This window comes from Phycodurus eques, chromosome 5 (assembly GCF_024500275.1).
Source record: "Phycodurus eques isolate BA_2022a chromosome 5, UOR_Pequ_1.1, whole genome shotgun sequence".
Lineage (NCBI taxonomy): Eukaryota > Metazoa > Chordata > Actinopteri > Syngnathiformes > Syngnathidae > Phycodurus > Phycodurus eques.
The window spans coordinates 10,501,173-10,526,203 of NC_084529.1; the positions used below are offsets into that span (position 1 = coordinate 10,501,173).

Below are 25,031 nucleotides of genomic sequence, written 5' to 3' on the forward strand. Positions count from 1 at the left end.
TAATCAAACAATGGATTGAAGTTGTTGCCAGAGGCCCTTTACCTTGCAGGAAGAGATGGCTCCTCACCAGACTGCAGACTGTGTTGTATGAGAAGCTGTAGGATATGAATGCTTGGAATTTCTCCTTAAAGTTGTGAGTTTCACAAACCAATCTAGTGCCTCCTAGAATGTGTCACTGTTTCCAGACAAAGAGCCTCATGTGGTGTCATTGTAGTAGATTGCTGCCTGTTTTCTTTCTTTTCTTCCAGGAGTGACCTTAGGTGTGTGGTGGATAGGAGGATGCAGAAAAGACTTTTGGACTGCTTGTTGTCGCTCCTGAGCTGTCCTTTTCCACAAGGACCCCCAAATCTCTGGACGGTTGTGTGGCCGAGCGGCGACCGTCAAAGCATATTTCTAAGAGCTATTTGTGTACTATAACCAACCAAAAAATATCCATTGTTGCAAACACTTACTGCACTTGTGGTTTATTGAATAGTGCTCACCCTTATAGTAAAGAACCCAATGGTGATCATTTGGTGGTCTGACTTAGTAGTACACCCCCCCACCACCCTTTGTAAAACAAACAAAAAAACCTTTCTACAAAATGTATTAAATGTTGGGCCCCCTGCTGGATGGCCTGGACCTTTCCAAATGTTCAGCGCCCTGGGACAATTGCCCCTTTTCTCTCCGAGTTCGACGCCCCACTCACGCAAATTAATATCATACATTAAGATAACATATAAAGATAAAACTCCTTCATTGCCACCAAACAACATTGCCAAACAACATTCAAATAATGCAACTTGGACTTAAGGACTGCTTGGATGGCACAAAAATCTAACCTTGGATGTAAAAAAAGAAACTACATAAAGGATGAAGTACTAGTAGTATAAATACTAATAGTATTTATGGCGAACAGTGCAAATATAACGTTTACATTTACGTTTAGTACGATGTTCTCAATAATTATATCAATGAAACATTTTTTTAAATATTTGAAATATTTCCTAATGTGTCCTTTAAAATCTTATTTTTTATTTTTATTAATCTTATTCAAAAAATTTATTTTGAAATTGTATTACAACGATCGGCTTTATTGGCACTAATTAGGTCGGAACTATAGTCACATGTTGACGGTTGCAACGAGCCAACTTCACCGTGACACACAGACGTCATTTGCTCATATTATCGTCAGACCTTGTTTGGTAAGTTTAATGGATGTAAAATTACCTACTAGTTTTATGTGGTCGGCGACACGCATTAAATAAGTGTCATGTTTACGTTGCACCAGCATGACTCGATATGACACGCTTTATTTTTGGCTTAAAGTGACAACACCTTGTCTGATTGCTACAGAAGCTAACTAGCTATATAGCTGCACGTAAAACGACTGTATGTTCGCAGCTTGTAGTCATAAACAATTTGAATTAACTTGCAAATAGTTTGGTTTAGATTGCCTCAATGTGGTTTCAGACAGTGAACGTTTACTTGCCTCCGCTTTTAGAAAAAAAAGCTTATTTACCAGCTAATGCTGTTTTATATCATAAGGCCTTGAAAGTCAAAACGAAATCAAATAAAGGAGTGAAAATCCCACTGCCTTGATTTAAATTTCGGTTATGATTCCTGAAAGATTTTCGTAACTCGTTTTTGCGAATGCAATCACCAAATTGTATTTAAGGTATAATGTGTAGGGGCAAAAGATGTCCGCTCGGTGGAGCCAAAGCTGTAAGCAGTACGGTTCAAGCCAATTGCCATAAAAACTGATAAACTGATACGTGGTTTCGAACGGCTCGCAGCGGTTATAGAACTAGTGATGGGATGATGATGCCTCATGGAGTGTATTGATACATTACACAAACTGACGGCACTGTATTGCCACTGTGTTGGTCACTATATAGTGACCCCTGCAGTAGTTCTAAAATCATTGCAGGTAAACAAAATGAAAATAAGATTGAAAAGCTTACATGCTGCAAAGCCAACATCAGCCTGTGAAATATTTAATCGCTAGTCCTTTACTTAAAATATAATCTCATCATTGTATAATTTCATTTGCTCAATTTTTTATTTTTTTTTTATGAGAAGAGTTTAAAATGTGCTGAAAACCGCAGCCTCATCCACTGCTTGCTTGTTGGGAACTGCAAGCCAAAAGGAAATATTTTGTTCAAATCTTATTAAAGGACTATAATTTTTTATAATCATTATTATAGAGTCACACAAAGCATATTCTGTGTAATAAACTATTTTTGAAAATTCTAATTTTATGTGAGAATTTCAACATACGTGGGGTACTCACACGCGTATCTGCCATTTCGAGCTCAATACTGCCTCAGCATTGATGAAGTGCTCTTAATGATGTAAGATAGCTCTGTGGAGCAGAGCTGACACTTCACCTACAAGAAAATAAAAATTTGTTTGAAAACAATTCAAACCTCTTACCAGAAAATAGTACAAACGTATGTAATTAAAAAGCAGCCAACAATGCCCAAAGGAGAAAAAGATTTACCTTATTTGGCGTCAAAAGATCAAAATTATTCCAGACTGGGGAAAACTGCTTGGAACGATCCATGAAGTTTGTCGAACAAGGTGACGGCAAGCAAAAATCCCAAATGCAACAGCAAAACTGCATCCAACAAATCCGCAACATGTCGACACAGTTAGTTTCCTTATGATAATTTGGCGCGGCATATCCAAATGACACTTTTTGTATCGGTCACGTGATTTAAAAAAAAAAAAAAATTTGTGTATTTATTTTATTTATTTATTTCCCCCCCCCCCCTTAAAGCATTACACGCACCAATACCGGGTTTCACTCCTGTGCGCTCGGCACAGTGCTGACGCACCAGTGTTGTTTGTCCCATCGCTATATAGAACACGTCATCACGCATCACAAAAAGGCACACTCAGTTCCCATAGTTGCTCCCATTTGGTTGTGTTATGAAATGTTACAGAAGTGTTTTTCATAAATAGTTTGTTAATGATAAATGCCCTTTAACCATTTACAGTATTTGATATCCATGATATTCACTAGGCTTCTAGTAGCACCCAATTGCCCACCACTAGTAGTTTTGCCTCCCTAGTAACGTGGTCATCCTACTGGTATGCCAAAGATGTCCTACTAGTTTGCAGAAATGTCGTACATTAGTGGAAGGCATTTAGTACTTAAGTAATTCTGCTTGTGTGCCCTAGTTGTGATAGTACATACAAGCCTACTACTACATGGACATTGGACTGAATGTCAAATAAAGCAATTTGAGCATTTATTTGATATCATTTAACTAGTAAAACTTTGTCACTAGTAGTAGTAATAGTAGCATGCAGCTGTCAACTACTGCAGTTTTGCCTCACTAGTAACATGCACTTTCCCTACTAGTATTGCAAAGCTGTCCTTGTGTGGCTCAAGAGTGTACTCATGCATGGACCTCAAAGGGACACTGTGATGCTGTGAACGTTGGCACTTATTCCATAGTTCTGTACTTACTATTTATGACTGCAGAAAAAAAGCCCCCAAAACAGACTCGGTGCTGGTAATTTTAGGATTGTTTTCTGATAAAATAATAAATTTTCAGCCAGATTGTTGCCCCCAGCCTGTCACGGCCTCACATGTCAGGTACAGGAGGTGATGACGTTTCCTCATTGAACTACTGAACTGTGTATTCTGCGGTATACTGTAATTTCTCATGTATAATGCGCATTTTTTACCCAAAGAAATCGTCATAAGTCAATAGTGCGCAATATACATGGGTACAGAGGAAAATGGAAAAAACTGTCACATTTTATAAATGTATGCTGCCATCTAGTGCTTATGAAAAAGCTGTAAACTTTAATTCAAAAATGCCATCGCCACCTAGTGGTTATAAAAAAGTGTAGCCTTCATTTTCAATATGACAGGGGTACGTATGACTGCATATATGTACAGTTGTGCTCATAAGTTTACATATCCTGGCAGAATTTGTGAAATGATTTTTATTTTATTTTTTAAATATGACTGACTGACCAACAACATCATTGACATCATTAATTTCTTTATGATTATGTTTTGTTAATGATAATGCTTTTCTTAAATGCTTGACCGTTTAATTTGAATCCCACTGAAATAAAACTTTCGCCTGATCCTTTGTTTTCTTTAAAGAATTGAACCCATCTTACAAATTCTGCCTGGGTAATCAAACATATGAGCACAACTGTGTGTTTTCTAATTTACGAACTAAAAATAGGGCTGTGAATTTCAAAATAAGAGCAAATAAATTTAAGAAAAACATGTAAAGTTCTTAACTTCAGAATAATTCTTTGAACAAAACTAACAAAATACAGATAATACTTTTTTGATCATATGGGTAGAAGAAAAATCATGCATTGAAAAAATGCATTACACATAGGTCGAAGGGTTTTCTAGAATTTTGAGGTCAACTTTAGAGGTGCGTATTATACACGAGCAATTACGGTAATTTTTCCCTATATTGAAAGTCTTGGACACCACTTGGTCAAGGCCAGAGCAAAAGCTGAATTATGTGTGTGATGTTACTTCTCTACAGGTGAGTTTCAATGGCAGGAGGAGGGACGGGTGTTGATCTCACCAGGAAGTTTGTTTCGCAAGCAGAACTTGATGAGAGGAGGAAAAAAAGACAGGAGGAGTGGGAGAAAGTTCGGAAGCCCGATGACCCAGAGCGTAAGATCACCCACAAAAATTCCAAACAAAAAGACTCCTGTGGATCAATTCTATACATTTCTTCTTCCTCAGAGGCCCCAGAGGAAGAGTATGACTCACGGTCACTCTTTGAGCGTCTGCAGGAGCAGAGAGACAAGAAGCAAGAAGAATTTGAGGAGCAATTCAAATTCAGTGGGTATCAATGTCTAGTTTTTAAATGTTCTACAATTGATTGTCGTTTGTCTTCCCTCTGCGACTTTTCCAAGATGATAAGCCCAAAGATTTTTAGTAGAATAATTACATAAATAAATTAATACAATTCTTCTAGTGAAGCCATTCTTTAGTTGATTTAAATGTATGCTTGGGATGGTTGCGAAATTCCTCTTCTGCCTCTAAAGAAGAAAATGAGGTGTGTGGGGGTTTTTGCAAAATTTTATTTAGAATCATGGTTAATAATTCCCTTCACTTTAACTAAGGCCTGCCACACACTGAGAGATGTGGCAAAACACGACTGAACTATCATGCAGTGTGTGGGGTTCTGCAAGTAGTTTTCATGAGTGGCCGACTGTCGGCAACAGGCTTTGGTGTGATCTGCAATTTGAATTGCAGATGAACAGTGTTGCAATGTCGCTGACATAAATGTCAATCAAAATTGCCTTGCTGCAGCATACGCTTTTGCAAAAAAAATTAGGTTTCTGGGTACAAAGCAATCCAGCCTGCCACTGCCAAGGCAAACCAATACAGTCAGTCAATCCAACTTTTCATTCAAATTGATGCATTCCTAATAGTAATGCTGACAAATCAAGGTCAGGTTAATTTAAAAAAAACAAATGCAGCCATGAAGTTGGATGCAATGAAAGGGGAACAAACAGACAAGCACATGATATATTCTGAGGTTCATGTAAGATACAAATGATATCATTGGATATAGCATTGCAAATGATGAATGCTATGCAAAGTTGTTAACGCCTGAGTTTGTTCTTATAGTACCAGTTTAAATATATTTCTCTACAGCAAACACAGGTCAATATTGTGAAAGTCTTGAAATGTCTTTGAGCATCTTCAAGCTATTATCTTTTTGTGGTTTTCACTACATGAAGGTCCCCGAATATATTTTTGAACAGACTGTAATGCTGTTTTTTTTTCCACAAAATGCCATGATTTTGCTGCAATGTTCTTAGAGCAGCTTTGTTTCCATGGCGACAGAGAACATGGTGAGGGGATTGGACGATGATGAGACCAGCTTCCTGGATGAGGTTTCCCGGCAACAGAGTCTGGTGGAGAAGCAACGCAGGGATGAAGAGAAACAGGAACTATTGGAATACAGAATATCCTTTTGGTCATGCCAACATTTTATTTAATCAGTGTCATTATGGCTAACTCGGTAGTCTTATTTTAGCCCCTTTACACAGAAGTCATCTGAGATGACTTTTTCCACCTTTACCTGCTCTCTCTTCTGTGTATAAGATACCAATCCAAGATGGGGCTTTGAGGTGACCCGGGAATTTGCCATCTGCCCAGGTAGTAACAGAGGTGGATTGCCACCATCGTGTAAGCAGTGTAAAGTGAACACCCGAGACTCACGCCTCATACTCCTTTGTGTTGAAAGTAACTGTTGCTGTCACGCTGATGTTGCCACATGGCCAATTAGGAGTGAATGCCAAGCGAATGCATGCCAACTTAGGCTGCACAATTATTTTGACCAATATTGTAATCGCGATGATTAATCACGATTATTCCTCATTTTTCGTGAAAAATCTTTAGTATAGCACTACTTTTCAACAAACAATATGGAACAGTTTTCAGTGCAAAATGAATCTAAAAATAAGAATAAATGATACATAATAAAAAAAATAATAATAATGTACCCCCCAAAATTGACTAACTGAATAAATAGGGAATTACAAAGTGCAATCACAGATTGCAACTTAATGGACGCAAATACAGTTAATGCATAAAATGCAATACCATTAGACTGCAAGCACCGACTTTTCATCTGAAAATCCCTGTCAATATAGGGAATGGAGGAGGAGGGTACGTCTCAGTATTTCTGCTTCACCATTGGTCAGTCGTGGACTGTCACAAACTGCAAAGAACCCGAAAGTTGTGATTCCACTCACTATTTACTCCCGGCATTTTTTCATTGCAGCCGAAAAGTTGAAGTCAAGGCAGCCGCTACAACGATTGTTAATAGTGTCTTACTGTGACATACCGCCTCTGCGCCAACGTGCTGAGAGGGCCAACTTCAAAATAAAACGTTCATAAATTACTACATTGGACATCAATGCTCTTTTAGGCTTTTATTTTGAAGGTGGCACTGAAGCGCAGTGCCAGAGCTTAATGAACCCTTAACCATACGTTCGCCCCTCTGGTGTGTGGCTGACTAGGTTGCGGACACTGCTGCAAATGAAGCACTTTTCATATGTAGCAGTGCCTGCATTTTAAATGCCAAAAATTGCCAACATTCAGGCTAATTTAATCATGGCAGCCAAAATTACAGTCACGATTAAATTTCGATAAATTGTGCATCCCTAAGTAAAAATATTGACTTCGTCATAATGAAACCTTTGCTTCTTAGGTAAACATAACATTCAATAAACCCCCATAAAGTAAAATGGCTCACGCTTTTGTAGACTCCTGAAGGGCACGTAATGGGGGCAAACGGGCAAGTGTTGTTTTGTACAGATTGCTGTATTGTGAGGTGCCAAATTCAATTTCTGGTTATCATTGAACTTTCACCTTTTGCCATCACTGATACTGTACTATAGCATCACAAAAAGACAAAGCAAAAGCAAACAAGCGCGTCATCGATTATTCCTTTAGATCCTTAAAGGACCTATAGTGTCCAGATGGCCAACTCTGTAGTTCATTAACAACTTTTTTTTTTTTACCTAGAATATAAAGCTGATAGTCATTTCCAATAATATAAATTGGTTTCGGAGCAATTAGTAAATAACTCATTGCCCTCGGAATGCCCCTTTTTCATTGCCAAAATCGATAACGCCGCCATGTCTTGGTGTGACATCAGTGACGGAACTGGTGACCAACTTCGCTGCATAGCCATGTGGACAAAGAAATGCACTATACTATGAAGTGGTATTTGTTTTATATATCTTTTGTCGGGAGGAATCCCCCTCACCACAAGAATGACAACTTTTCAGGAAATAAATAAATGCCCTCTCACTTGAGTTTCCAAACACCACTTTAAGTTGGTATTATACCTTATATTGCTATCATACAGCATACCATGTGCACACTCACATTAATACAACGGCACCCCAAAATTTTATTCAATCTCTAATTGAATGTTTTAAAACATTGCAGATTTTTTACTGTCATTAAAATGGTACGCACACTGCGTCCAGCTGTGCACATCGACATCAGCGTTCACGCTGACACCCGCACCGTGCAAAAAGCTTTTAACTCTTCACATGACCAAACGCCTGTGTTATGTCATTTTCCCAAACTCTTTTTCAAAGGTCTTGAGTGATTCAATAAATATAACGATGAGCAGACAAAACCTGTGTATATAGGCAGAACTTAATCTAGACAAGACTTCCCTCATGCAGCAGCCTTCCTTCTGAAACAAAGAATTTCAGCTATTTATTTTACAAAGCAATCCTACTCAAATGTATCTAAACTCACTGTTTCCACTCATTATTGTCCCACCCAAAAAAAACACATCCAGACTATCATTGTTGACGACAATTACGCTGCAAAAGACATACTGGTACTAGTTTAATAAGGAAATGTGCTCATCTTCTACTGCCGACATCAGCAGGTTCACGCAGGTTTGGACTTAATTGTGGGTGGGCCAAGATCTGGCTGAAAAGCAAATATGTCATCAGAAAAAAAGCCTAAAATTACTACTGAGTCTATTTTGGGGGATTTTTTTCTGCAGACATACGTTTTCACTCCAGAACTATGGAATAAGTGCCAATGTTCACAGCTTTAGAGAGTTCCTTTTAATGAGATGAAGTCTCGCAAATGATTGAACACAAAGTTTTGTTTTACTTTTGAGGCATATTGTTCCATAGTTGTTGAGCTCCAAATTGTCCAACTTGTGGGGTGTTCAAACATGTCTGTTCAACTGCATTACTGTAGTACCAAACCTCAAATGACACACATAATCATACAGTGGGGCAAAAAAGTATTTAGTCAGTTTTTTTTTTTTTTTTTTTTTAAGGAATTTATTAGCAAATTATGGTGGAAAATAAGTATTTGGTCAATAAGCAAAGTTCATCTCAATACTTTGTTATATACCCTTTGTTGCTAATGACAGAGGTCAAATGTGTTCTGTAAGTCTTCTCAAGATTGGCGCTGTCGCTGGGCAACACACACTTTCAACTCCCTCCAAAGATTTTCAGTGGGGTTGAGATCTGGAGACTGGCTAGACCACTCCAGGACCTTGAAATCCTTCTTACGCAGCCACTCCATCGTAGCCCGGGCGGTAGGTTTGGGGTCATTGTCACGCTGAAAGACCCAGCCATGTTTCATCAAATCTCACGATACATGGCCCCATTCATTCTTTCCTTTATACAGATCGGTCGTCCTGGTCCCTTTGCAGAAAAACAGCCCCAAAGCATGATGTTTCCACCCCCATGCTTCACAGTAGGTATGGTGTTCTTTGGATGCAACTCGGCATTCTTTCTCCTCCAAACACGACAAGTTGAGTTTTTACCAAAAGGTAAGGTATAATGGTTTCATCTGACCATATGACATTCTCCCAATCTTCTTCTGGATCATCCAAATGCTCTCTAGCAAAATTCAGATGGGCCTGGACATGTACTGGTTTAACCATGGGGACACTTCTGGTACTGCAGAATTTGAGTCCCTGGCGGTGTCGTGCGTTACTGATGGTATCTTTTATTACTTTTTGATCCCAGCTCTCTGCAGGTCATTCACTAAATCCCCTGTGTGGTTCTGGGATTTTTGCTCACCGTTCTTGTGATAATTTTGACCCCATGGGGTGAGATCTTGCGTGAAGCCCCAGATTGAGGGAAATTATCAGTGGTCTTTCATGTCTTCCGTTTTCTATTAATTGCTCCCACAGTTGATTTCTTCACACCAAGCTACTTACCTATTGCAGATTCAGTCTCCCGAGCCTGGTGCAGGTCTACAATTTTGTTTCTGGTGTCCTTTGACAGCTCTTTGGTCTTGGTCATAGTGGAGTTTGGAGTGTGACAGGTGTCCTTTATACTGATTACAAGTTCAAAGGGGTGCCATTAATGCAGGTAATGAGTGGAGGACAGAGGAGCTTCTTAAAGAATTACAGGTATATAAGAGCCAGAAATCTTGCTTGTTTGTAGGTGACCAAATACTTATTTTCCACCATAATTTGCTCATAAAGTCTTTAAAAATCAGACTGATTTTCTGGATTTCTTTGTTTTTTTTCCTCATTTTTGTCTCTCATAGGTGAGGTATACCCATGATGAAAATTACAGGCCTCTTCTTTTTAAGTGGGAGAACTTGCACCATTGGTGGCTCACTAAATACATTTTTGTCCCACTGTATAAGATTAATACAAAGCTAAGGTGAGACTTTTTTTTAAAAATCTTTTTGTTTCAGCTAAGTGATCTTGACCCACGCTGTATTTCTTTGTTCTATTGCTACACATTGAGATCTATTTTGCATTTGAAGTGCTACAAGTCAAACAGGCTATTAGCCAGGATTCTTTTTTTTAATCTAGAGAAAGGAAGCATGCCAATTAATATGATGGTACCAGAACAAAACATTTTATACCCGTATGGCGCTCTTCCATTACAAGATCCAGAACGGCATGGCCCCGCTCGGCCCTGGCCTCGCTTAGCTTGGCCGCCGTTGCTTTTCCATTACAACGGGCACCAATCAAAGGTGGGAGGGACTGGGGCGGGATAATATTTTTTTATTCCCGGATGAAAACCACACTCAGAACACAAACATCCACTGGCCAATCAAATGGCAGTGACGTCACGGCCCTTCTCGGCCTGCATTTTAAAGCCAGGTCGGAGGAGGTTCTGAGGAAAGGTGCCATTGTCACCGCCCAGCCTCGAAAAAGTGTAATGGAAAAGCGACCACACAGGGCGTAACCAGGCTGGTTGGGGTTAGAATCGGTAGAATGGAAAGGGGCTGTAATTCCTTGCTGTAATATCAAAGTGTATGTGCTGCACCATATGACTGTCCTGCATGTCCACCATGCTCTGTGGTTTGTAAATTTCCCTCTGAGCTCTTTATCTTTTCTTCCATCTCAACAGCAGACATCCACTGTGACAGGAAGGTTTGTCTGTAGATGGCAACAAAGTGGGGTGTCCTGGAAACTGCATCGTCATGTGGTAGCTAAGGTTGCCATTTCAAGCAGACATGCTGCTATGGGCATCTCACAAGAATTCATGTAAACGTCATACACCCAAGACCCAAATGTGTGTGTATGAGTGATTTCATGGTGTAGACCCAAATGTGAATCCCCTGAGCTATGCCCTCCTGCTTTGCCTGTTTTAGACTCCTAATCTATGTCACTTGTTGCTTCCTGTGGTCACTTCCCAGAACTGTGCCACTTATTGGAGTCTAATGCTGGTAGGCTTTCAGAGCTGCCACATGGTATGATGTCAGCAGTTAGAATGTGACTTCTTGCTCCCTCCTCAGACTTCGCAAAGGTTCATTGAGCTTAACTCTGTACCGTCACAGTGCTGTAGCAAAGCAAGTGTCGTCTGACAGCCGCCCAGAGTCTGAGAAGAAGGCAACAGCTAAACAATCAGTGGTGGAGCAAAGGACCAGCCACTTGTCTCAGGCCCATTTACTGGCTGGTGCTGTCAAAAGACGCAGGTATGCACCAACACAAACATTGACTGCTTACAGTATTGGTATCAGTCATCTGAGTGCAGCACAATAACACAACCTTGACATGAAGGCACCTTGTTAAACCTGTTGTTTACAAACAGTTGCCCAATGCAGTGGACATGGCACATGTAGATGTGTGTTGGATATTTGTTAATGTGGCAAATAGAAAAAAAGTGTCACTGCTTAGCTCACTATGTACTGAGTTAAATTGTATGCCAAGATCTCCAATATTTTCAACTGCTGGCCACTGTGCCTCTATGTTTATGAGTGTTTACTGCTGCATACAAGCAAACACCTGCTGGAACTGGAAACCTCTCAAGAGCAAAACTGAACTAAAAAACAGCTAGGCTGGAATCACTAAGGTTTAATAGAATGTTTTCTGTTGCACTGGTCAACTTCCAATTTGTTCGGATTCCAAAACCATAGGAAATAATAAAAATAGAAATGTGTTGCTGATTTCTGTCATTTATTAACTCTGCAGAGAACAATTTAATAATGTTCACATTCTTAGCTGTCATACAATTGAAAGAGTGAGTTTACTACAGTAATATGGTAAAACTACAAACCCCAATTCCAATGAAGTTGAGACGTGTAGTGTAAAACGTAAATAAAAACAGTTCTATTATTTGCAAGTCCTTTTCAACCTTTATTCAATTGAATACACTACAAAGACAAGGTAATCTTCAAAATGATGAATGTTACGACTAAATATTTAATCATTTTGAATTTGATTCCTAGATCACATTCCAAAAAAGCTGAGACTGGGCAATAAAAGACTGGGAAAGTTGAGGAATACTTAAAATAAACACATTTGGAACATTCCACAGGTGACAGAGGACGTTTAGGGGCAATATTGCAACCAGATCTCCCTATCCCTGCAGCTGAAAAACACCCCCACAACATGATGCTGCCACCACCATGCTTCACTGTTTGGGCTGTATTGGACAGGTGATGAACAGTGCCTGGTTTTCTCCACACATGCCACTTAGAATTAAGGCCAAAAAATTATATCTTGGTCGCATCAGGCAAGAGAATCTTATTTCTCACCATCTTGGAGTCCTTCAGGTGTTTTTTTTTTTTTTTTTTTTTTTTCCCCCCACAAACTCCATGCGGGCTTTCATGTGTCTTGCACTGAGGAGAGGCTTCCGTCGGGCCACTCTGCCATAAAGCCCCGACCAAGATGGCGCCTACCAGTGTGGTCGCCTCGGTAACGCGCTCTCTAGTATTATTTTTGTGTTTTTCGTCCGTCTTTGGAGACCTTATACGACTCACTTACACAAGGGGAGACCTAACCATCAAGGAGGCTATTCCGGACTTTCTGTCACCAACTTTCGAAAATCCGCTCAGTTTTTTCCCCGAGTTACTCACCGGAGCGGTGTCCGCGGTTTTCGGCGCATGGATGCGGAAGCGGCGCCACAGAGGAAAACGAGCCGGCATTCAGGTGAAACTCCGCAAGAGAGGACACAGATTGGCGTTCCCGTCGATCCACCTCGCGAATGTACGCTCCCTACCCAACAAAATGGACCAGCTTCATCTTCTGTTAAAGACCAGTAAAGACTTCGGACATTCCGCGGCCATGTGCTTCACGGAGACCTGGCTTTGCGACGCTGTACCCGATGGCGCCGTCATGCTTCCCGGCTTCAACATTCATCGGGGAAAACGAAGGGCGGCGGGATATGCCTCCATATAAACGAAAAATGGTGTACGGACGTCACGGTGCTCAGCACACACTGCAGCCCGCATTTGGAGTCGCTGTTTTTGAACTGTAAACCATTTTACTCGCCACGTGAGTTTGCATCGTTTATATTGGCTGGAGTCTATATTACACCGCAAGCTAACACGAACGCCGCATTGCTAAAGCTCGCCGAACAAGTCAACGAAATTGAAAGAAAACACCTTGACTCACCCCTCATTATTCTCGGGGACTTTAACAAAGCTAAACTCAACCACGAACTCCCTAAATACAAGCAGCACATCGACTGTCCTACCAGGGAAAATAATACTTTAGACCACAGCTACACTACGGTAAAAAACGCATACCGTGCTATACCTTGTGCAGCCCTGGGCTCGTCTGCTCACTGCTTAATTCACTTAATACCAACCTACAAGCAAGAACTTAAAGGTGCGAAGCCTACAGTGAAAACAGTCAAAAAGTGGACCAATGAAGCAAAGATGGAACTTCAAAGCTGTTTAGACTGCACAGACTGGAGTGTCTTTGAAAATTCAGCTGGCAGCCTGGATGGATATACGGACACTGTCACATCCTATATCAGTTTCTGTGAAGAGGTTTATGTACCAACAAAATCATTTCGCACATTCAACAACAACAAGCCGTGGTTCACTGCTAAACTTAAGCAGCTTCGCCAAGCTAAGGAAGATGCATATCAGAGCGGGGACAGGGCCCTGTATAATCGAGCTAGAAACCAGCTTACTAAAGAAATTAACATTGCAAAGAGGATCTATGCAGCAAAGTTGGAAAAACAGTTTAGCGCGAACGACTCAAAATCAGTCTGGCGTGCATTCCAATCGCTGACTAATTACAAGCAACGATCCCCCCCAAGCTGAGAACAATAGCACACTAGCCAACGACTTGAATACATTCTATTGCAGATTTGAAAAGGACAGTTTCACTCCACACACGCACCCGCGACCACAACCACACCTCTGACTTCTGCGTTAACCATCCATGAACAGGATGTGAGACGCATCTTCAAACAACAGAAGATTAACAAAGCAACAGGACTGGACCATGTGTCCCCATCCTGCCTCAAAGGTCTGCGCGGACCAGCTCGCTCCAGTCTTCACTCAGATCTTTAACAGATCTTTGGAAATGTGCGAAGTTCCATCCTGTTTCAAACGCTCCACCATCATTCCAGTCCCCAAGAAACCTGCAATCTCTGGTCTGAATGACTACAGGCCTGTCGCTTTGACATCTGTGGTCATGAAGTCCTTTGAACGTCTCGTGCTGGACCACCTCAAGAGTGTCACAGGTCCCCTGCTGGACCCCCTGCAGTTTGCCTACCAAGCGAACAGGTCTGCGGATGATGCAGTCAACATGGGACTGCACTTCATCCTAGAACACCTCGACAATGCAGGGACCTACGCGAGGATCCTGTTCGTGGACTTCAGCTCAGCGTTTAACACCATCATCCCTGAACTCCTTTCAACCAAGCTTCTCCAGCTCAGCGTCTCACCTGCCATCTGCCAGTGGATTTACAGATTTCTGACGGGCAGGACACAGCAGGTCAGGCTGGGGGAGGCCACCTCATCCACACGCAGCATCAGCACTGGGGCACCCCAAGGTTGTGTCCTCTCTCCGCTGCTCCTCTCTCTCTACACGAACGACTGCACCTCAGCGAACCCGACTGTCAAGCTCCTGAAGTTTGCAGATGACACCACTGTCATCGGCCTCATCAAGGACGGTGACGAGTCTGCATATCGACAGGAAGCGGGGCGGCTGGAGCTGTGGTGCGGCCGACACAACCTGGAGCTGAACACGCTCAAGACGGTAGAGATGGTCGTGGACTTCAGGAGGCATCCTTCGCCACAGCTGCCCCTCACGTTGTCCAGCTGCCTTGTGTCAACCGTCGAGACCTTCAAGTTCCTGGGAATTACAATCTCTCAGGACCTGAAGTGGGCGAACAACATCAACTCCGTCCTCAAAAAGGCCCAGCGGAGGATGTACTTCCTGCGGCTTCTGAGAAAGCACGGCCTGCCACCGGAGCTGCTGAGACAGTTCTACACAGCGGTCATTGAATCAGTCCTGTGTTCTTCCATCACAGTCTGGTTTGGTGCTGCTACAAAAAAGGACAAACTCCGACTGCAACGGACAATCAAAACTGCTGAAAGGATTGTCGGTACCCCCCTACCCACCATTGAGGACTTGCACGCTGCCAGAACTAAGACAAGGGCGTGCAAAATCCTCTCGGACCGTCTGCACCCCGGTCACCAGCTCTTCCAGCTCCTTCCCTCAGGTAGGCGCTACCGATCAACGCAAACTAGAACTAGTAGACATTCCAACAGCTTCTTAAACACCTAACCTATAATTCCATTACAACAAGCTGGCAATTTTTTGACTTGAGTTCGTTGTCACATTTCTGTGGGGCCAATTATGTATTACTCGTGCACTCATTCTAGTTGTCTCGCCATGCTGCACTATTTGCATATACTGGCCACTCATGCCAGAGTAGCATCTGCTCCATTTGCACACTGATTGAGGAGTATCTGTAACATTTGCACAACCAACATTGTCCCAGATGATCGCACTACTTGTCACTTTAAACCGCATACACTCCTTGAAGTGTCAGCGCCCTTTGCACAATGGTCATTGCACCGGACTATTGCAATATTAGTCATTCGAACTGCTCTAAGTGCTAGAGGACTCTGCATCTTTTTGCACAATTGTTTTTTGTCAATGTCTTTATGTCCCCAAAGTGTTCTGTAAATTGACTGTCTGTTGTACTAGAGCGGCTCCAACTACCGGAGACAAATTCCTTGTGTGTTTTGGACATACTTGGCAAATAAAGATTATTCTGATTCTGATTCTGGTGGAGGGCTGCAGTGATGGTTGACTTTATACGTTTTATAACTTTCTCCCATCTGGCGACTTCATCTCTGGAGCTCAGCCACAGTGATCTTTAGGTTCTTCTTCACCTCTCTCACCAAGGCTCTTCTCCCCCAATTGCTCAGTTTGGCCGGACGGCCACCTCTAGGAAGGGTTCTGGTCGTCCCTAACGTCTTCCTTTTAAGGATTATGTAGGCCACTGTGCTCTTAGGAACCTTAAGTGTAGCTGAATTTTTTTGTAACCTTGGGCAGATCTGTGCCTTCCCACAATTCTGTCTCTGAGCTATTCAGGCAGTTCCTTTGACCTCATGATTCTCATTCGCTCTGACATGCACTGTGAGGTGTAAGGTCTTATGTACACAGGTGTGTGGCTTTCCTAATCAAGTCCAATCAGTATAATTAAACCCAGCTGGACTCCAATGAAGGTGTAGAACCAGGTCAAGGATGATCAGAAGAAATGGACATCACCCGAGTTAAATATGAGTGTCACAGCAAAGGGTCTGAAATACTTACGGCTGTGTGGTATTTCAGTTTTTCTTTTTTAATAAATCTGCAAAATGTCAATCAATATGGGGTTCTGTGTGTGCTGTATTTTCACGACCATAAGGCGCACTTAAAAGTCTCAAATTTTCTCCAAAATGGACAGGGCACGTTATAATGTGGTGCGCCTTATGTGTGCACGGAGTTCCAAAATCTATAAATGTTGTGTGACGTTAATGAGCGCTCCGCTTGACTGACTGGGAGCATTTCCTGCCGACACGCTGCTTATATAGAGGAAGGCGGACGTGACTGAGGACAGCATGCGGACGTAAAGGAGGAAGGGTGCGCGTGACAGAGGACGCTTAAAGACACGCCCCCAGTAGGTATATAGTTCCAGTATGTGCATCGGTTTGGCTAAGGACCCCCGAAAATGGCACCTACGAAGAGACCCGCTTACGAAGCACAGTTTAAACTGCAAGCTATTAGTTACACGGAGGAACATGGGAATCGACCAGCCACGAGAGAATTCAAGATCAACGAATCCATGGTTCGCAAGTGGAGGAAGCAGGAAAACGAGCTTCGCCAAGTCAAGAAGACGAAGCTGAGTTTTCACGGAAACAAGGCGAGGTGGCCCAAGTTGGAAGACCAACTCGAGCAATGGATTAATGAACACAGAACAGCCGGGAGAAGCGTCTCTACAGTCACCATTCGACTGAGTGCAATAACTCTGAGCTTGCCATCATTTCGGGAGGCTTGACAAACCGCTGGACGTCCGTGTAAACAGGGCGTTCAAAGTGAAGTTGTGAGCGGCGTGGGAGCGATGGATGACAGATGGCGAACACAGCTTTACTAAGACTAGGAGGCAGCGAGATAAATATAATATTAATATTAAATATATATATATATTGGAATATTAATATTAGATAAGTAATTTTAGCAAATGGCTGCAATATAACAAATATCGAAAATTCTAAGGGGGTCTGAATACTTTGCATACCCACTGTAAACTATCCAATTCAATCTATCAGCAATGTTGGTTTGTTTGAAAAATAGTGCTGAGTTTTAATTTTGACATTTGAGATCTGATTTAAGACTTCTAACCATTGTTCAAAACAATTAGTGAAGGTAAATTTTGATCATGGCACGTTGAAATCTCATAATTTGATTCAGGGTTGTAACTGCATCTTCCATTACAAGGTTGATGCAATAAAAACATTAAAATAACAAATATTGAAGCCACAATTTATGAACTATTACGATTATAGAATCATGATTATGTTGTGCAATTGCACAGTATGCAGAATTATTTTTGTCCTGTTACATGATATACTGCAATAGCTGTCCTGTGGTAATGTTCTTGACAAAGTTTTGAAAATATGGAAAAGTCAGACAAATTGGAAGTGAATTTCTATAGGTAGGTTCTATAGCTCTGCAGACCTGTCTCCCATTGAAAATGTGTGGCGCATTATGAAGCGCAAAATATGACAACGGAGATCCCGGACTGTTGAGCAATTGAAGCTGTACATCAAACAAGAATGGGAATGAATTCTACCTGCAAAGCTTCAGAAATTAGTGTCATCAGTTCCCGAATGCTTACTGAGTGTTGTTAAAAAGAGAGGTGATATAACACAGTTTTAAACATGTCCCTGTCCCAGCTTTTTTGTAACATGTTGCAGGCATCAAATTCAAAATGAGTGGGACAAAGCGGTTCAGAAAATGGATGGACGAATATTTGCAAAAAACGGTATCAGTTTGAAAATTTAATATCTTGTCTTTGTAGTACAACCCCAATTCCAATGAAGTTGGGATGTTGTGTTAAACATAAATAAAAACAGAATACTATGATTTGCAAATCATTTTCAACCTATATTTAATTGAATACACTGCAAAGACAAGATATTTAATGTTCAAACTGATAAACTTTGTTTTTAGCAAATAATCATTAACTTTGAATTTTATGGCTGCAACACGTTCCAAAAAAGCTGGGACAGGTGGAAAAAAAGGCGGGTACTAGACTGGCCTGCCTGCAGTCCAGACCTGTCTCCCATTGAAAATGCATGGCGCATTCTGAAGCGTAAAATACGACAATGGAGACCCCGGACTGTTGAACAGCTGAAGCTGTACATCAAGCAAGAATGGGAAAGAATTCCACCTACAAAGCTTCAACAATCAGTGTCCTCAGTTCCCAAGCATTTATTGAATGTTGTTGAAAGAAAAGTTGATGTAACACAGTGGTAAACATGATCCTGTCCCAGCTTTTTTGGAACGTGTTGCAGCCATAAAATTCTAAGTTAATGATTGTTTGCTAAAAACAATCAAGTTTATCAGTTTGAACATATCTTAAATATCTTGTCTTTGTAGTATATTCAATTAAATATAGGTGGAACATGATTTGCAAATCATTGTTTTTATTTGTTTAACACAACATACCAACTTCATTGGAATTGGGGTTATATATTCACTTGAATATCGATTGAAAAAGATTTTCAAATCATTATATTCTGTTCTTTGTTTTACACAATGTCCCAACTTCATTGGAATTGTGGTTTGAATAAAAGTTTTTCAACCTTAAATGGTAATGACAAATGACGTGCAATAAAACACATTATTTTGTAAATAAAAGTTAACCATTGTAAAACAAACTCGATAGCACACTATCTTTACCATACTACAATATATTTTAAGTTAATCTATCTTAATTTGATGCTGTATTTAGTGAGGTATATAATGTTCATACTGTCTTAGTATACTTTGTAGGTTTCTTTGTATGTTGCTTTCCTCAGAGGGTCGGTCATGAGTTTGCTGAAACATGTCAGGTAAGTTAGACATTTCTACGCTGTGTCATACAAAGAAACCTAAATAGTATACTTGAGTGAGGCATCCTGAAATCTCATGAAATGTGCAATTTCTTCAAAAGTTGAATTTAATTCCTAATTTTACAGCTGTACATTTGAGATTTTGAGGTTTACAATGTTCATAACAAAAGAACCATAAAGCTCTGTAGAAGTACACAAGCTTGATTGTACTTTTTTAGTGGTGGCTAGTGAAAGCTTTCCATCCAAACCTCTCTTTTCTTCCCCCAACCAGTTCTTCCCAGTCATCAGACAGCAGTAAGAAACAGAAGGTGGAAAGTGCAGCAGCAGGAAATGGAGACAGTCACACAGGTGGGCATCAGCGTGAGGCCTACAACTGTGTTCATATCTCTTTGTGTACCAGTCCCAACAATTTTGTGGGAACTCTGCTTGAGGTTACAGTTGTTCGATAACAGGTTAGATAAATGCAGTGTTTCCCAACCTTTATTGAGCCAAGCTATCTATTTGACATGGAAAAAAAAAACTCATGGCAAACCCCTAAATAAAACTGTCACAAAAAGTACTAGACTTTACACCGATCTGATCGGCCTGATCAGTATCGGTCGATATTTAGCATTTTATGCAGATCGGCTTTGTCATCATTCGCTGATCCGATCAATGACGTCACTGCAAAATCGTAGCAGAAAGCCTTGAGTTAGGTTTTATGAGTGGCAACAGGTGAATACACGAGTATATTGTACCCTTATGTCACCTAATGGAAGAGCATTTATTTGTGCTGCCTTTTCACTAAACATGCTGGCAGAGATGGATGAACAGAAACCATTTCTCTCCTGTATAATACGCACCAGAGTATAATGCGCACCCCCTTCTTCCTGTATGTAATGTGCAACTATGACTTTCTATCCATTGATACATCTATATGCATAGATCATTTTACACTTGAGACTATGTGAGTCCCGGGATGCACGTCATGGAAACAATGAGCCCCAGCCCTTGGAACATTGAGTCCTTGCAATTTATCATCACGGAATGCAGATACAGTAATCATCTGCTATATCATGGTTCGTGCTTAGCGGTCCCGCTATCGTGCATATTTGTATTGCAGTTGTCACACTTTCATACTGTTTGTACAATGTGTTTATCCATTGGGCTTGCTCAATTTATTGTGATGAGGCCTGCCGCAATATAAAATATTTTTAGGACAATTTATTTTCCCAAAAATGATAAAGGATAGTATTGTTGATTTTGTTTTTAATGCCACTGACATAATGATATTCGAGCATGATATAATTTGCCCTGGTAATCAAACACGAGCACAACTGTATAAGGTTCTCTCATTTACTGAATAAATGTAGAGCTGCATTTCACAATGAGAGAATATATTTAATGAGAAAATGTTGACGTGTTAAATAATTATTTCAGTCACTGTATATCCACTTTTAATAAGTGCCCCCAGCGGGAACGTCCCACTGAGAAGTACAAACAAAAATGACACTGATCGTTCCATTTTCAGTACCCTTTATTCCAAATGTTTTCTTGCTTTATTGGTCATTTTTATGATCTTTCTCAATCTTTTACCCAACTTATTTTTTTACTATGGAGCTTCTGGCGCAGACTGCAGTCCGGCAGTTAGTGATCTGTTTTAAACAATGTTGCCACGATCGAGCGAGCCAGAGCGAGCGCTTTAGGTCCTTAGCTCCTGGGCTAGCGAACGTAATACCCTAAAGGCGAAAGGAGCTAAACCGCTCGCTCTGGCTCGCTCGGTCGTGGCGACCTCTTTTAAAACAGATCACTAATTGCCGGACTGCAGTCTATGTCCGGGGAAGTTAAGCACTTTATTTGAACATGTAATACTTTATTTTTATTTAATTGCTCTTTTGAAATTTACAGCCCTACTTTTTATGTAGTAAATGAGAAAATATATGTTTATATATGTTTAATTACCCAGGCAGAATTTGTAAGATGGGTGCAATTCTTTAAAGAAAACATGAAGGGCCAGGGGAAACACAATTTTATTTTATGGGATTCAAATTAAACTGTCAAGCATTTCAGAAAAGCATTATCATCAAACCAAACATAACCATAAATAAATTGATGGTTGTTGTTCAGTCATCAGTCGTATTTATATAAAAAAAATTAAAAAACAAACAAAAAAAACAATATTTCACAAATTCTGCCATGGTATGTACATTTATGAGCACAACTGTACATATATGCAGTCATACATACCCCTGTCATTTTGGAATGAAAGTGTAAGCTACACCTTTTTTATATCCACTAGGTGGCGGTGGCATTTTGGAATGAAAGTGTACAGCTTTTTCATAACCATTAGATGGCGACATATATTTATAAAATGTGAAAGTTTTTTTCCAAGTTTTTTTTCTTGTTGTGAATCACTAGATAAAGCAGACAATTTTCTTTGTTTCTATTGGCTAATAACATAGACAATGTCTGCATGTTACTATTAGAGAGATTTTAAAGGGACAAATCACACTTCAACAGCCTACCCGTCTTCTGAGTTCTATGTTGACCTGAAGCTCTCAGTCTTGACAGTAAATTGTGTTGTTCAGAACAGGAGGGAGGAGGAGGACAAAGATCAGGGGGAGCTGAAAATCCACAAACCGTCCCAGGCCTGACACCCAAGAACCCATCGCCCCCCCTTAATTCTGGTCCAGCTGTGCTTCACCTGCCCTCGGCAGCGGTGTGCATCGGCGTCCTGCCAGGCCTGTGCGATTATTCTGGCAGCAGCGACTCTGACAGCAGCTCGGACAGCGAAGGTAGCGTGGACGTAATCATGTTGCCGTATCCAAGGCACAGCAGAGCCTATAGATAATCTGTTTCACACACACTGTATGTATTTGTTAATGTGACACATGCACACACTCTTACAAAAGACTACATTGTTTCTTAGAAGTATACCTGACCACACAGTTTATAGTAGGTTCACGTTATCACAAGAAATTAGTCGTGAATCATAATGAATGGGTACTGTTCGTCGTGCAATGGTGAGTACTCCTGCAAAACGTTACGCAAACATTCTGAGCTTTAATCTTTTGCTAATAGCTGCAACAATAACAATGCTGTTAGGGATGGGCCCAATAATTGATAGGTAATTAAAAATGTTATATTGTCATTTGTGTGGAAGTGTTGATTAATTTTTTCTTAAAGAATTTGAGGCAAATTGGAGGGCACTATTTGGGTGCAACCAACAGAGCTAGTACTCAACTTGTTTGCTGTTTAAAGAAGTCAACATGTCACATATGGTAACCTGAGATACATCTGACTGGACGTCCACTATGGCACAACTCCACCATGGAGCTCTACTCTGCTGTAATAACAGACATTTAGGACATTTAGAAAGACATTCTTCAATTACAAATAACTGATTAATTGATTTAGGAGATTTTCTTCATAACCGATCAAGGTAATTTAGTCAAAGGCCTGTTCCTAACTGCATTTTCTTTCTTTCATACCAAATCCCACTAAATTATCATGAGAACAGGCTGCAGCAAACCTTTTTGGTTAGGGATGCACGATAATATTTTTTCCCACCGATACCTGCTGCTTCTCCAAAATGATAACCAATATCATTTTTTAAAATGTTTTTTAACAAGGGTCTTTAATAATTTCCAGACCAAGGACTCCCACACTAATGGAAAGCGGGAGTGTGGACCCCCTTCTTATGTATATAATATATAGTTTTATCTTAAACTGGTTCTGTAACCTTCTTGTTGTCACTATTTATTGATTTAAGGTTGAGATACCATGTATAAATGTACCTTGCTGTTGTACAATCAATACTATAATACAATTCAAATAATACACAGGTTCTAATATTCATGTTTTTATATTTAAAAAAAATCTAAGAACGGACGATCATTCATGTTCGTGTTCATTTAAAGGCATTTGAATTTGTGCCTGGGCGAAGTGTGTGACGGGGGCAGGGGGGAGTGTTGGTGCTGAGCAAGGCCGCCAGGCACACGTCATTAGTGGCTGCGCGCTCGCACTGGCCCCGTCAAATGAAGGAGGGCTGTTATGCGTTTTGATGTTAATTTCATGTGTAGATCTAATTTATTGTTCAATGAGCCAATGTTGGAGAGAAAATGGATAGGAGCGGCGTTCTGCAGGGTTAGCTTTTTCCTTAGTTATTAGCCAACCATGGCAGCCGTGCTTTTGCATGGGGCCAAACCGCCCCCGCTTGCTCCTCTCTTGGCGTGAGCTACTATCAGCTGCTACGTAGGCCGCTGGGTCTTGCCGAGAGCTGCGCTCCGAAGAACGGAACCGGTCGCAAGCGTTGTAGTTCCAAACTCAAAGTCACTGGATGATTGCGATTTCAGCAAGCGCTGGGGATCACATGCTCGACGAGTTGTCAAACGATTTTAGTCACGGGCGACATTGTAGTCACGGTATCCCTCAGAGGGCCATTGACTGTGAAATCATATAAATGTTTAGTCACCGCATATTATTATTACATACACACATTGATGGATACCTAGTTTTGAAATCAGAAGTCAATGATAATTTGTTCAACTATAGTTCAGAAGATGCTTGCAATATCTCAACGATACTATTTATTACATTGTTCAGAAAATGCTTGCAATATCTCAACGATGCTATTTATTACATATGAGAATTTGAGCAAGAATCATGAAAGTTGACACAGATTATTTGCTTTCGCTGGCCACATAAAATGACTTGGCGGGCCAGATTTGGCTACCGGGCCTTGAGTTTGACATCTGTGTGCTAGACTGTCAGGAGCCAATGCAAAAGCAGCCACTGGGCTGGGTGTTGGCAAGCAGCGCGACGCTGAATAAAAATGCTCTTGTTGATCTAGTTTTTTGTTTTTTGTTTTTTTTAATATACACATATCGGACCTAGCAGTGTGACTCCCCCCTCCCCCCCCATATGGCGTGATAATTAGCGGTCCGAGTTATCGTGCATCCCTGCTTTCCGTGTTTCCTGTGATTTTGCACTGTGACAAAATTGAGATAAATAGTCGTAAAAAATTGCAACATGAAAACCAACCATTTCAATTGGACTCAATCTGTGTAGCAACTGTATTTGTGCTTTTCCTATTGTGGCACTCAAACATGACACTTCCTTCCCTCAATCACGTTTCATGCAGTTTAACCAAGCAAGCAATCCCGCACTGCCTTCTCTGACGACGTCCCGATCCCCCCGCACCCCCCTCCCAAACCAAGCCACAGTGACGGCAAGCTGTGCTTTTGGCTGTGGGAAAAGTGATTGACAGCTGTGGAGGAAGGAAAAGACTTCTGTCTTTGACTCGCGTATCACATGACTCGCACCTTTGTAGCTACCAGCAACAGATTAGTGAAATGCGGCAGGCGACGCTCTTCTTTAGGTCCATGCATTCAGAATTATGTTGGAGAACAATGGAATGTGTGTGTCATTTGTTCCACGGTCACATAATTCAGGGAATACGCTCATCTGTTTACTCCTGCCCCAGACTCCAAAGAGGAATAAAGAACTTTCTGTTTTAATTGTTTACTGTGTGTTTATTGTTAATATATCCACATTGATGTGATACAATGGGAAATTTTCACCCATATTTGAGACAGGCCTGTTGAAGCCCTGTGCGGGCCCTGAAAGTTGTCAATATTGCCAAGAAATTGTAATTTTAAAACAAAATGGTGGGCTTCAACTGGTTGTTGGTATGGTTTATTTTTCTCATTATAGATGTGCTGACTGAATGTCTTGTAGTTTGGTGAATATT

The 25,031-nt window shown here is 40.9% G+C and overlaps 1 protein-coding gene across 3 annotated transcripts; it reads left to right on the plus strand.

Annotated features, from left to right (window-relative positions):
• The first annotated feature begins 1,108 nt into the window (after positions 1-1,108).
• psme3ip1 (proteasome activator subunit 3 interacting protein 1) lies at positions 1,109-24,798 on the plus strand. Of its 3 annotated transcripts, XM_061677465.1 has the most exons (8): positions 1,109-1,184; positions 4,512-4,645; positions 4,718-4,816; positions 5,831-5,952; positions 11,286-11,425; positions 19,572-19,648; positions 21,868-22,074; positions 24,423-24,798. In XM_061677465.1, exons 2-8 carry the CDS (start codon positions 4,522-4,524, stop codon positions 24,425-24,427), a joined length of 774 nt encoding a protein of 257 aa, XP_061533449.1. In that variant the 5' UTR covers positions 1,109-1,184; positions 4,512-4,521; the 3' UTR covers positions 24,428-24,798. The 3 variants fall into 3 exon arrangements, with proteins under 3 accessions (XP_061533449.1, XP_061533446.1, XP_061533447.1); XM_061677462.1 differs by lacking the exons at positions 1,109-1,184; positions 4,512-4,645; positions 4,718-4,816; positions 5,831-5,952 and adding an exon at positions 5,995-10,994 and having other exon boundaries at positions 11,246-11,425; XM_061677463.1 differs by lacking the exons at positions 1,109-1,184; positions 4,512-4,645; positions 4,718-4,816; positions 5,831-5,952 and adding an exon at positions 5,995-10,994 and having other exon boundaries at positions 11,288-11,425.
• The last annotated feature ends 233 nt before the right edge of the window (positions 24,799-25,031 follow it).

Bases quoted from the DNA above. Each gene is read 5' to 3' on its own strand.
- psme3ip1 (XM_061677465.1), top strand. From the start codon at position 4,522: ATGGCAGGAGGAGGGACGGGTGTTGATCTCACCAGGAAGTTTGTTTCG. The intron at 4,646-4,717 runs GTAAGATCACCC...CTTCTTCCTCAG, and splicing joins GAAGCCCGATGACCCAGAGC to AGGCCCCAGAGGAAGAGTAT. The intron at 19,649-21,867 runs GTGGGCATCAGC...TGTGTTGTTCAG, and splicing joins AAATGGAGACAGTCACACAG to AACAGGAGGGAGGAGGAGGA.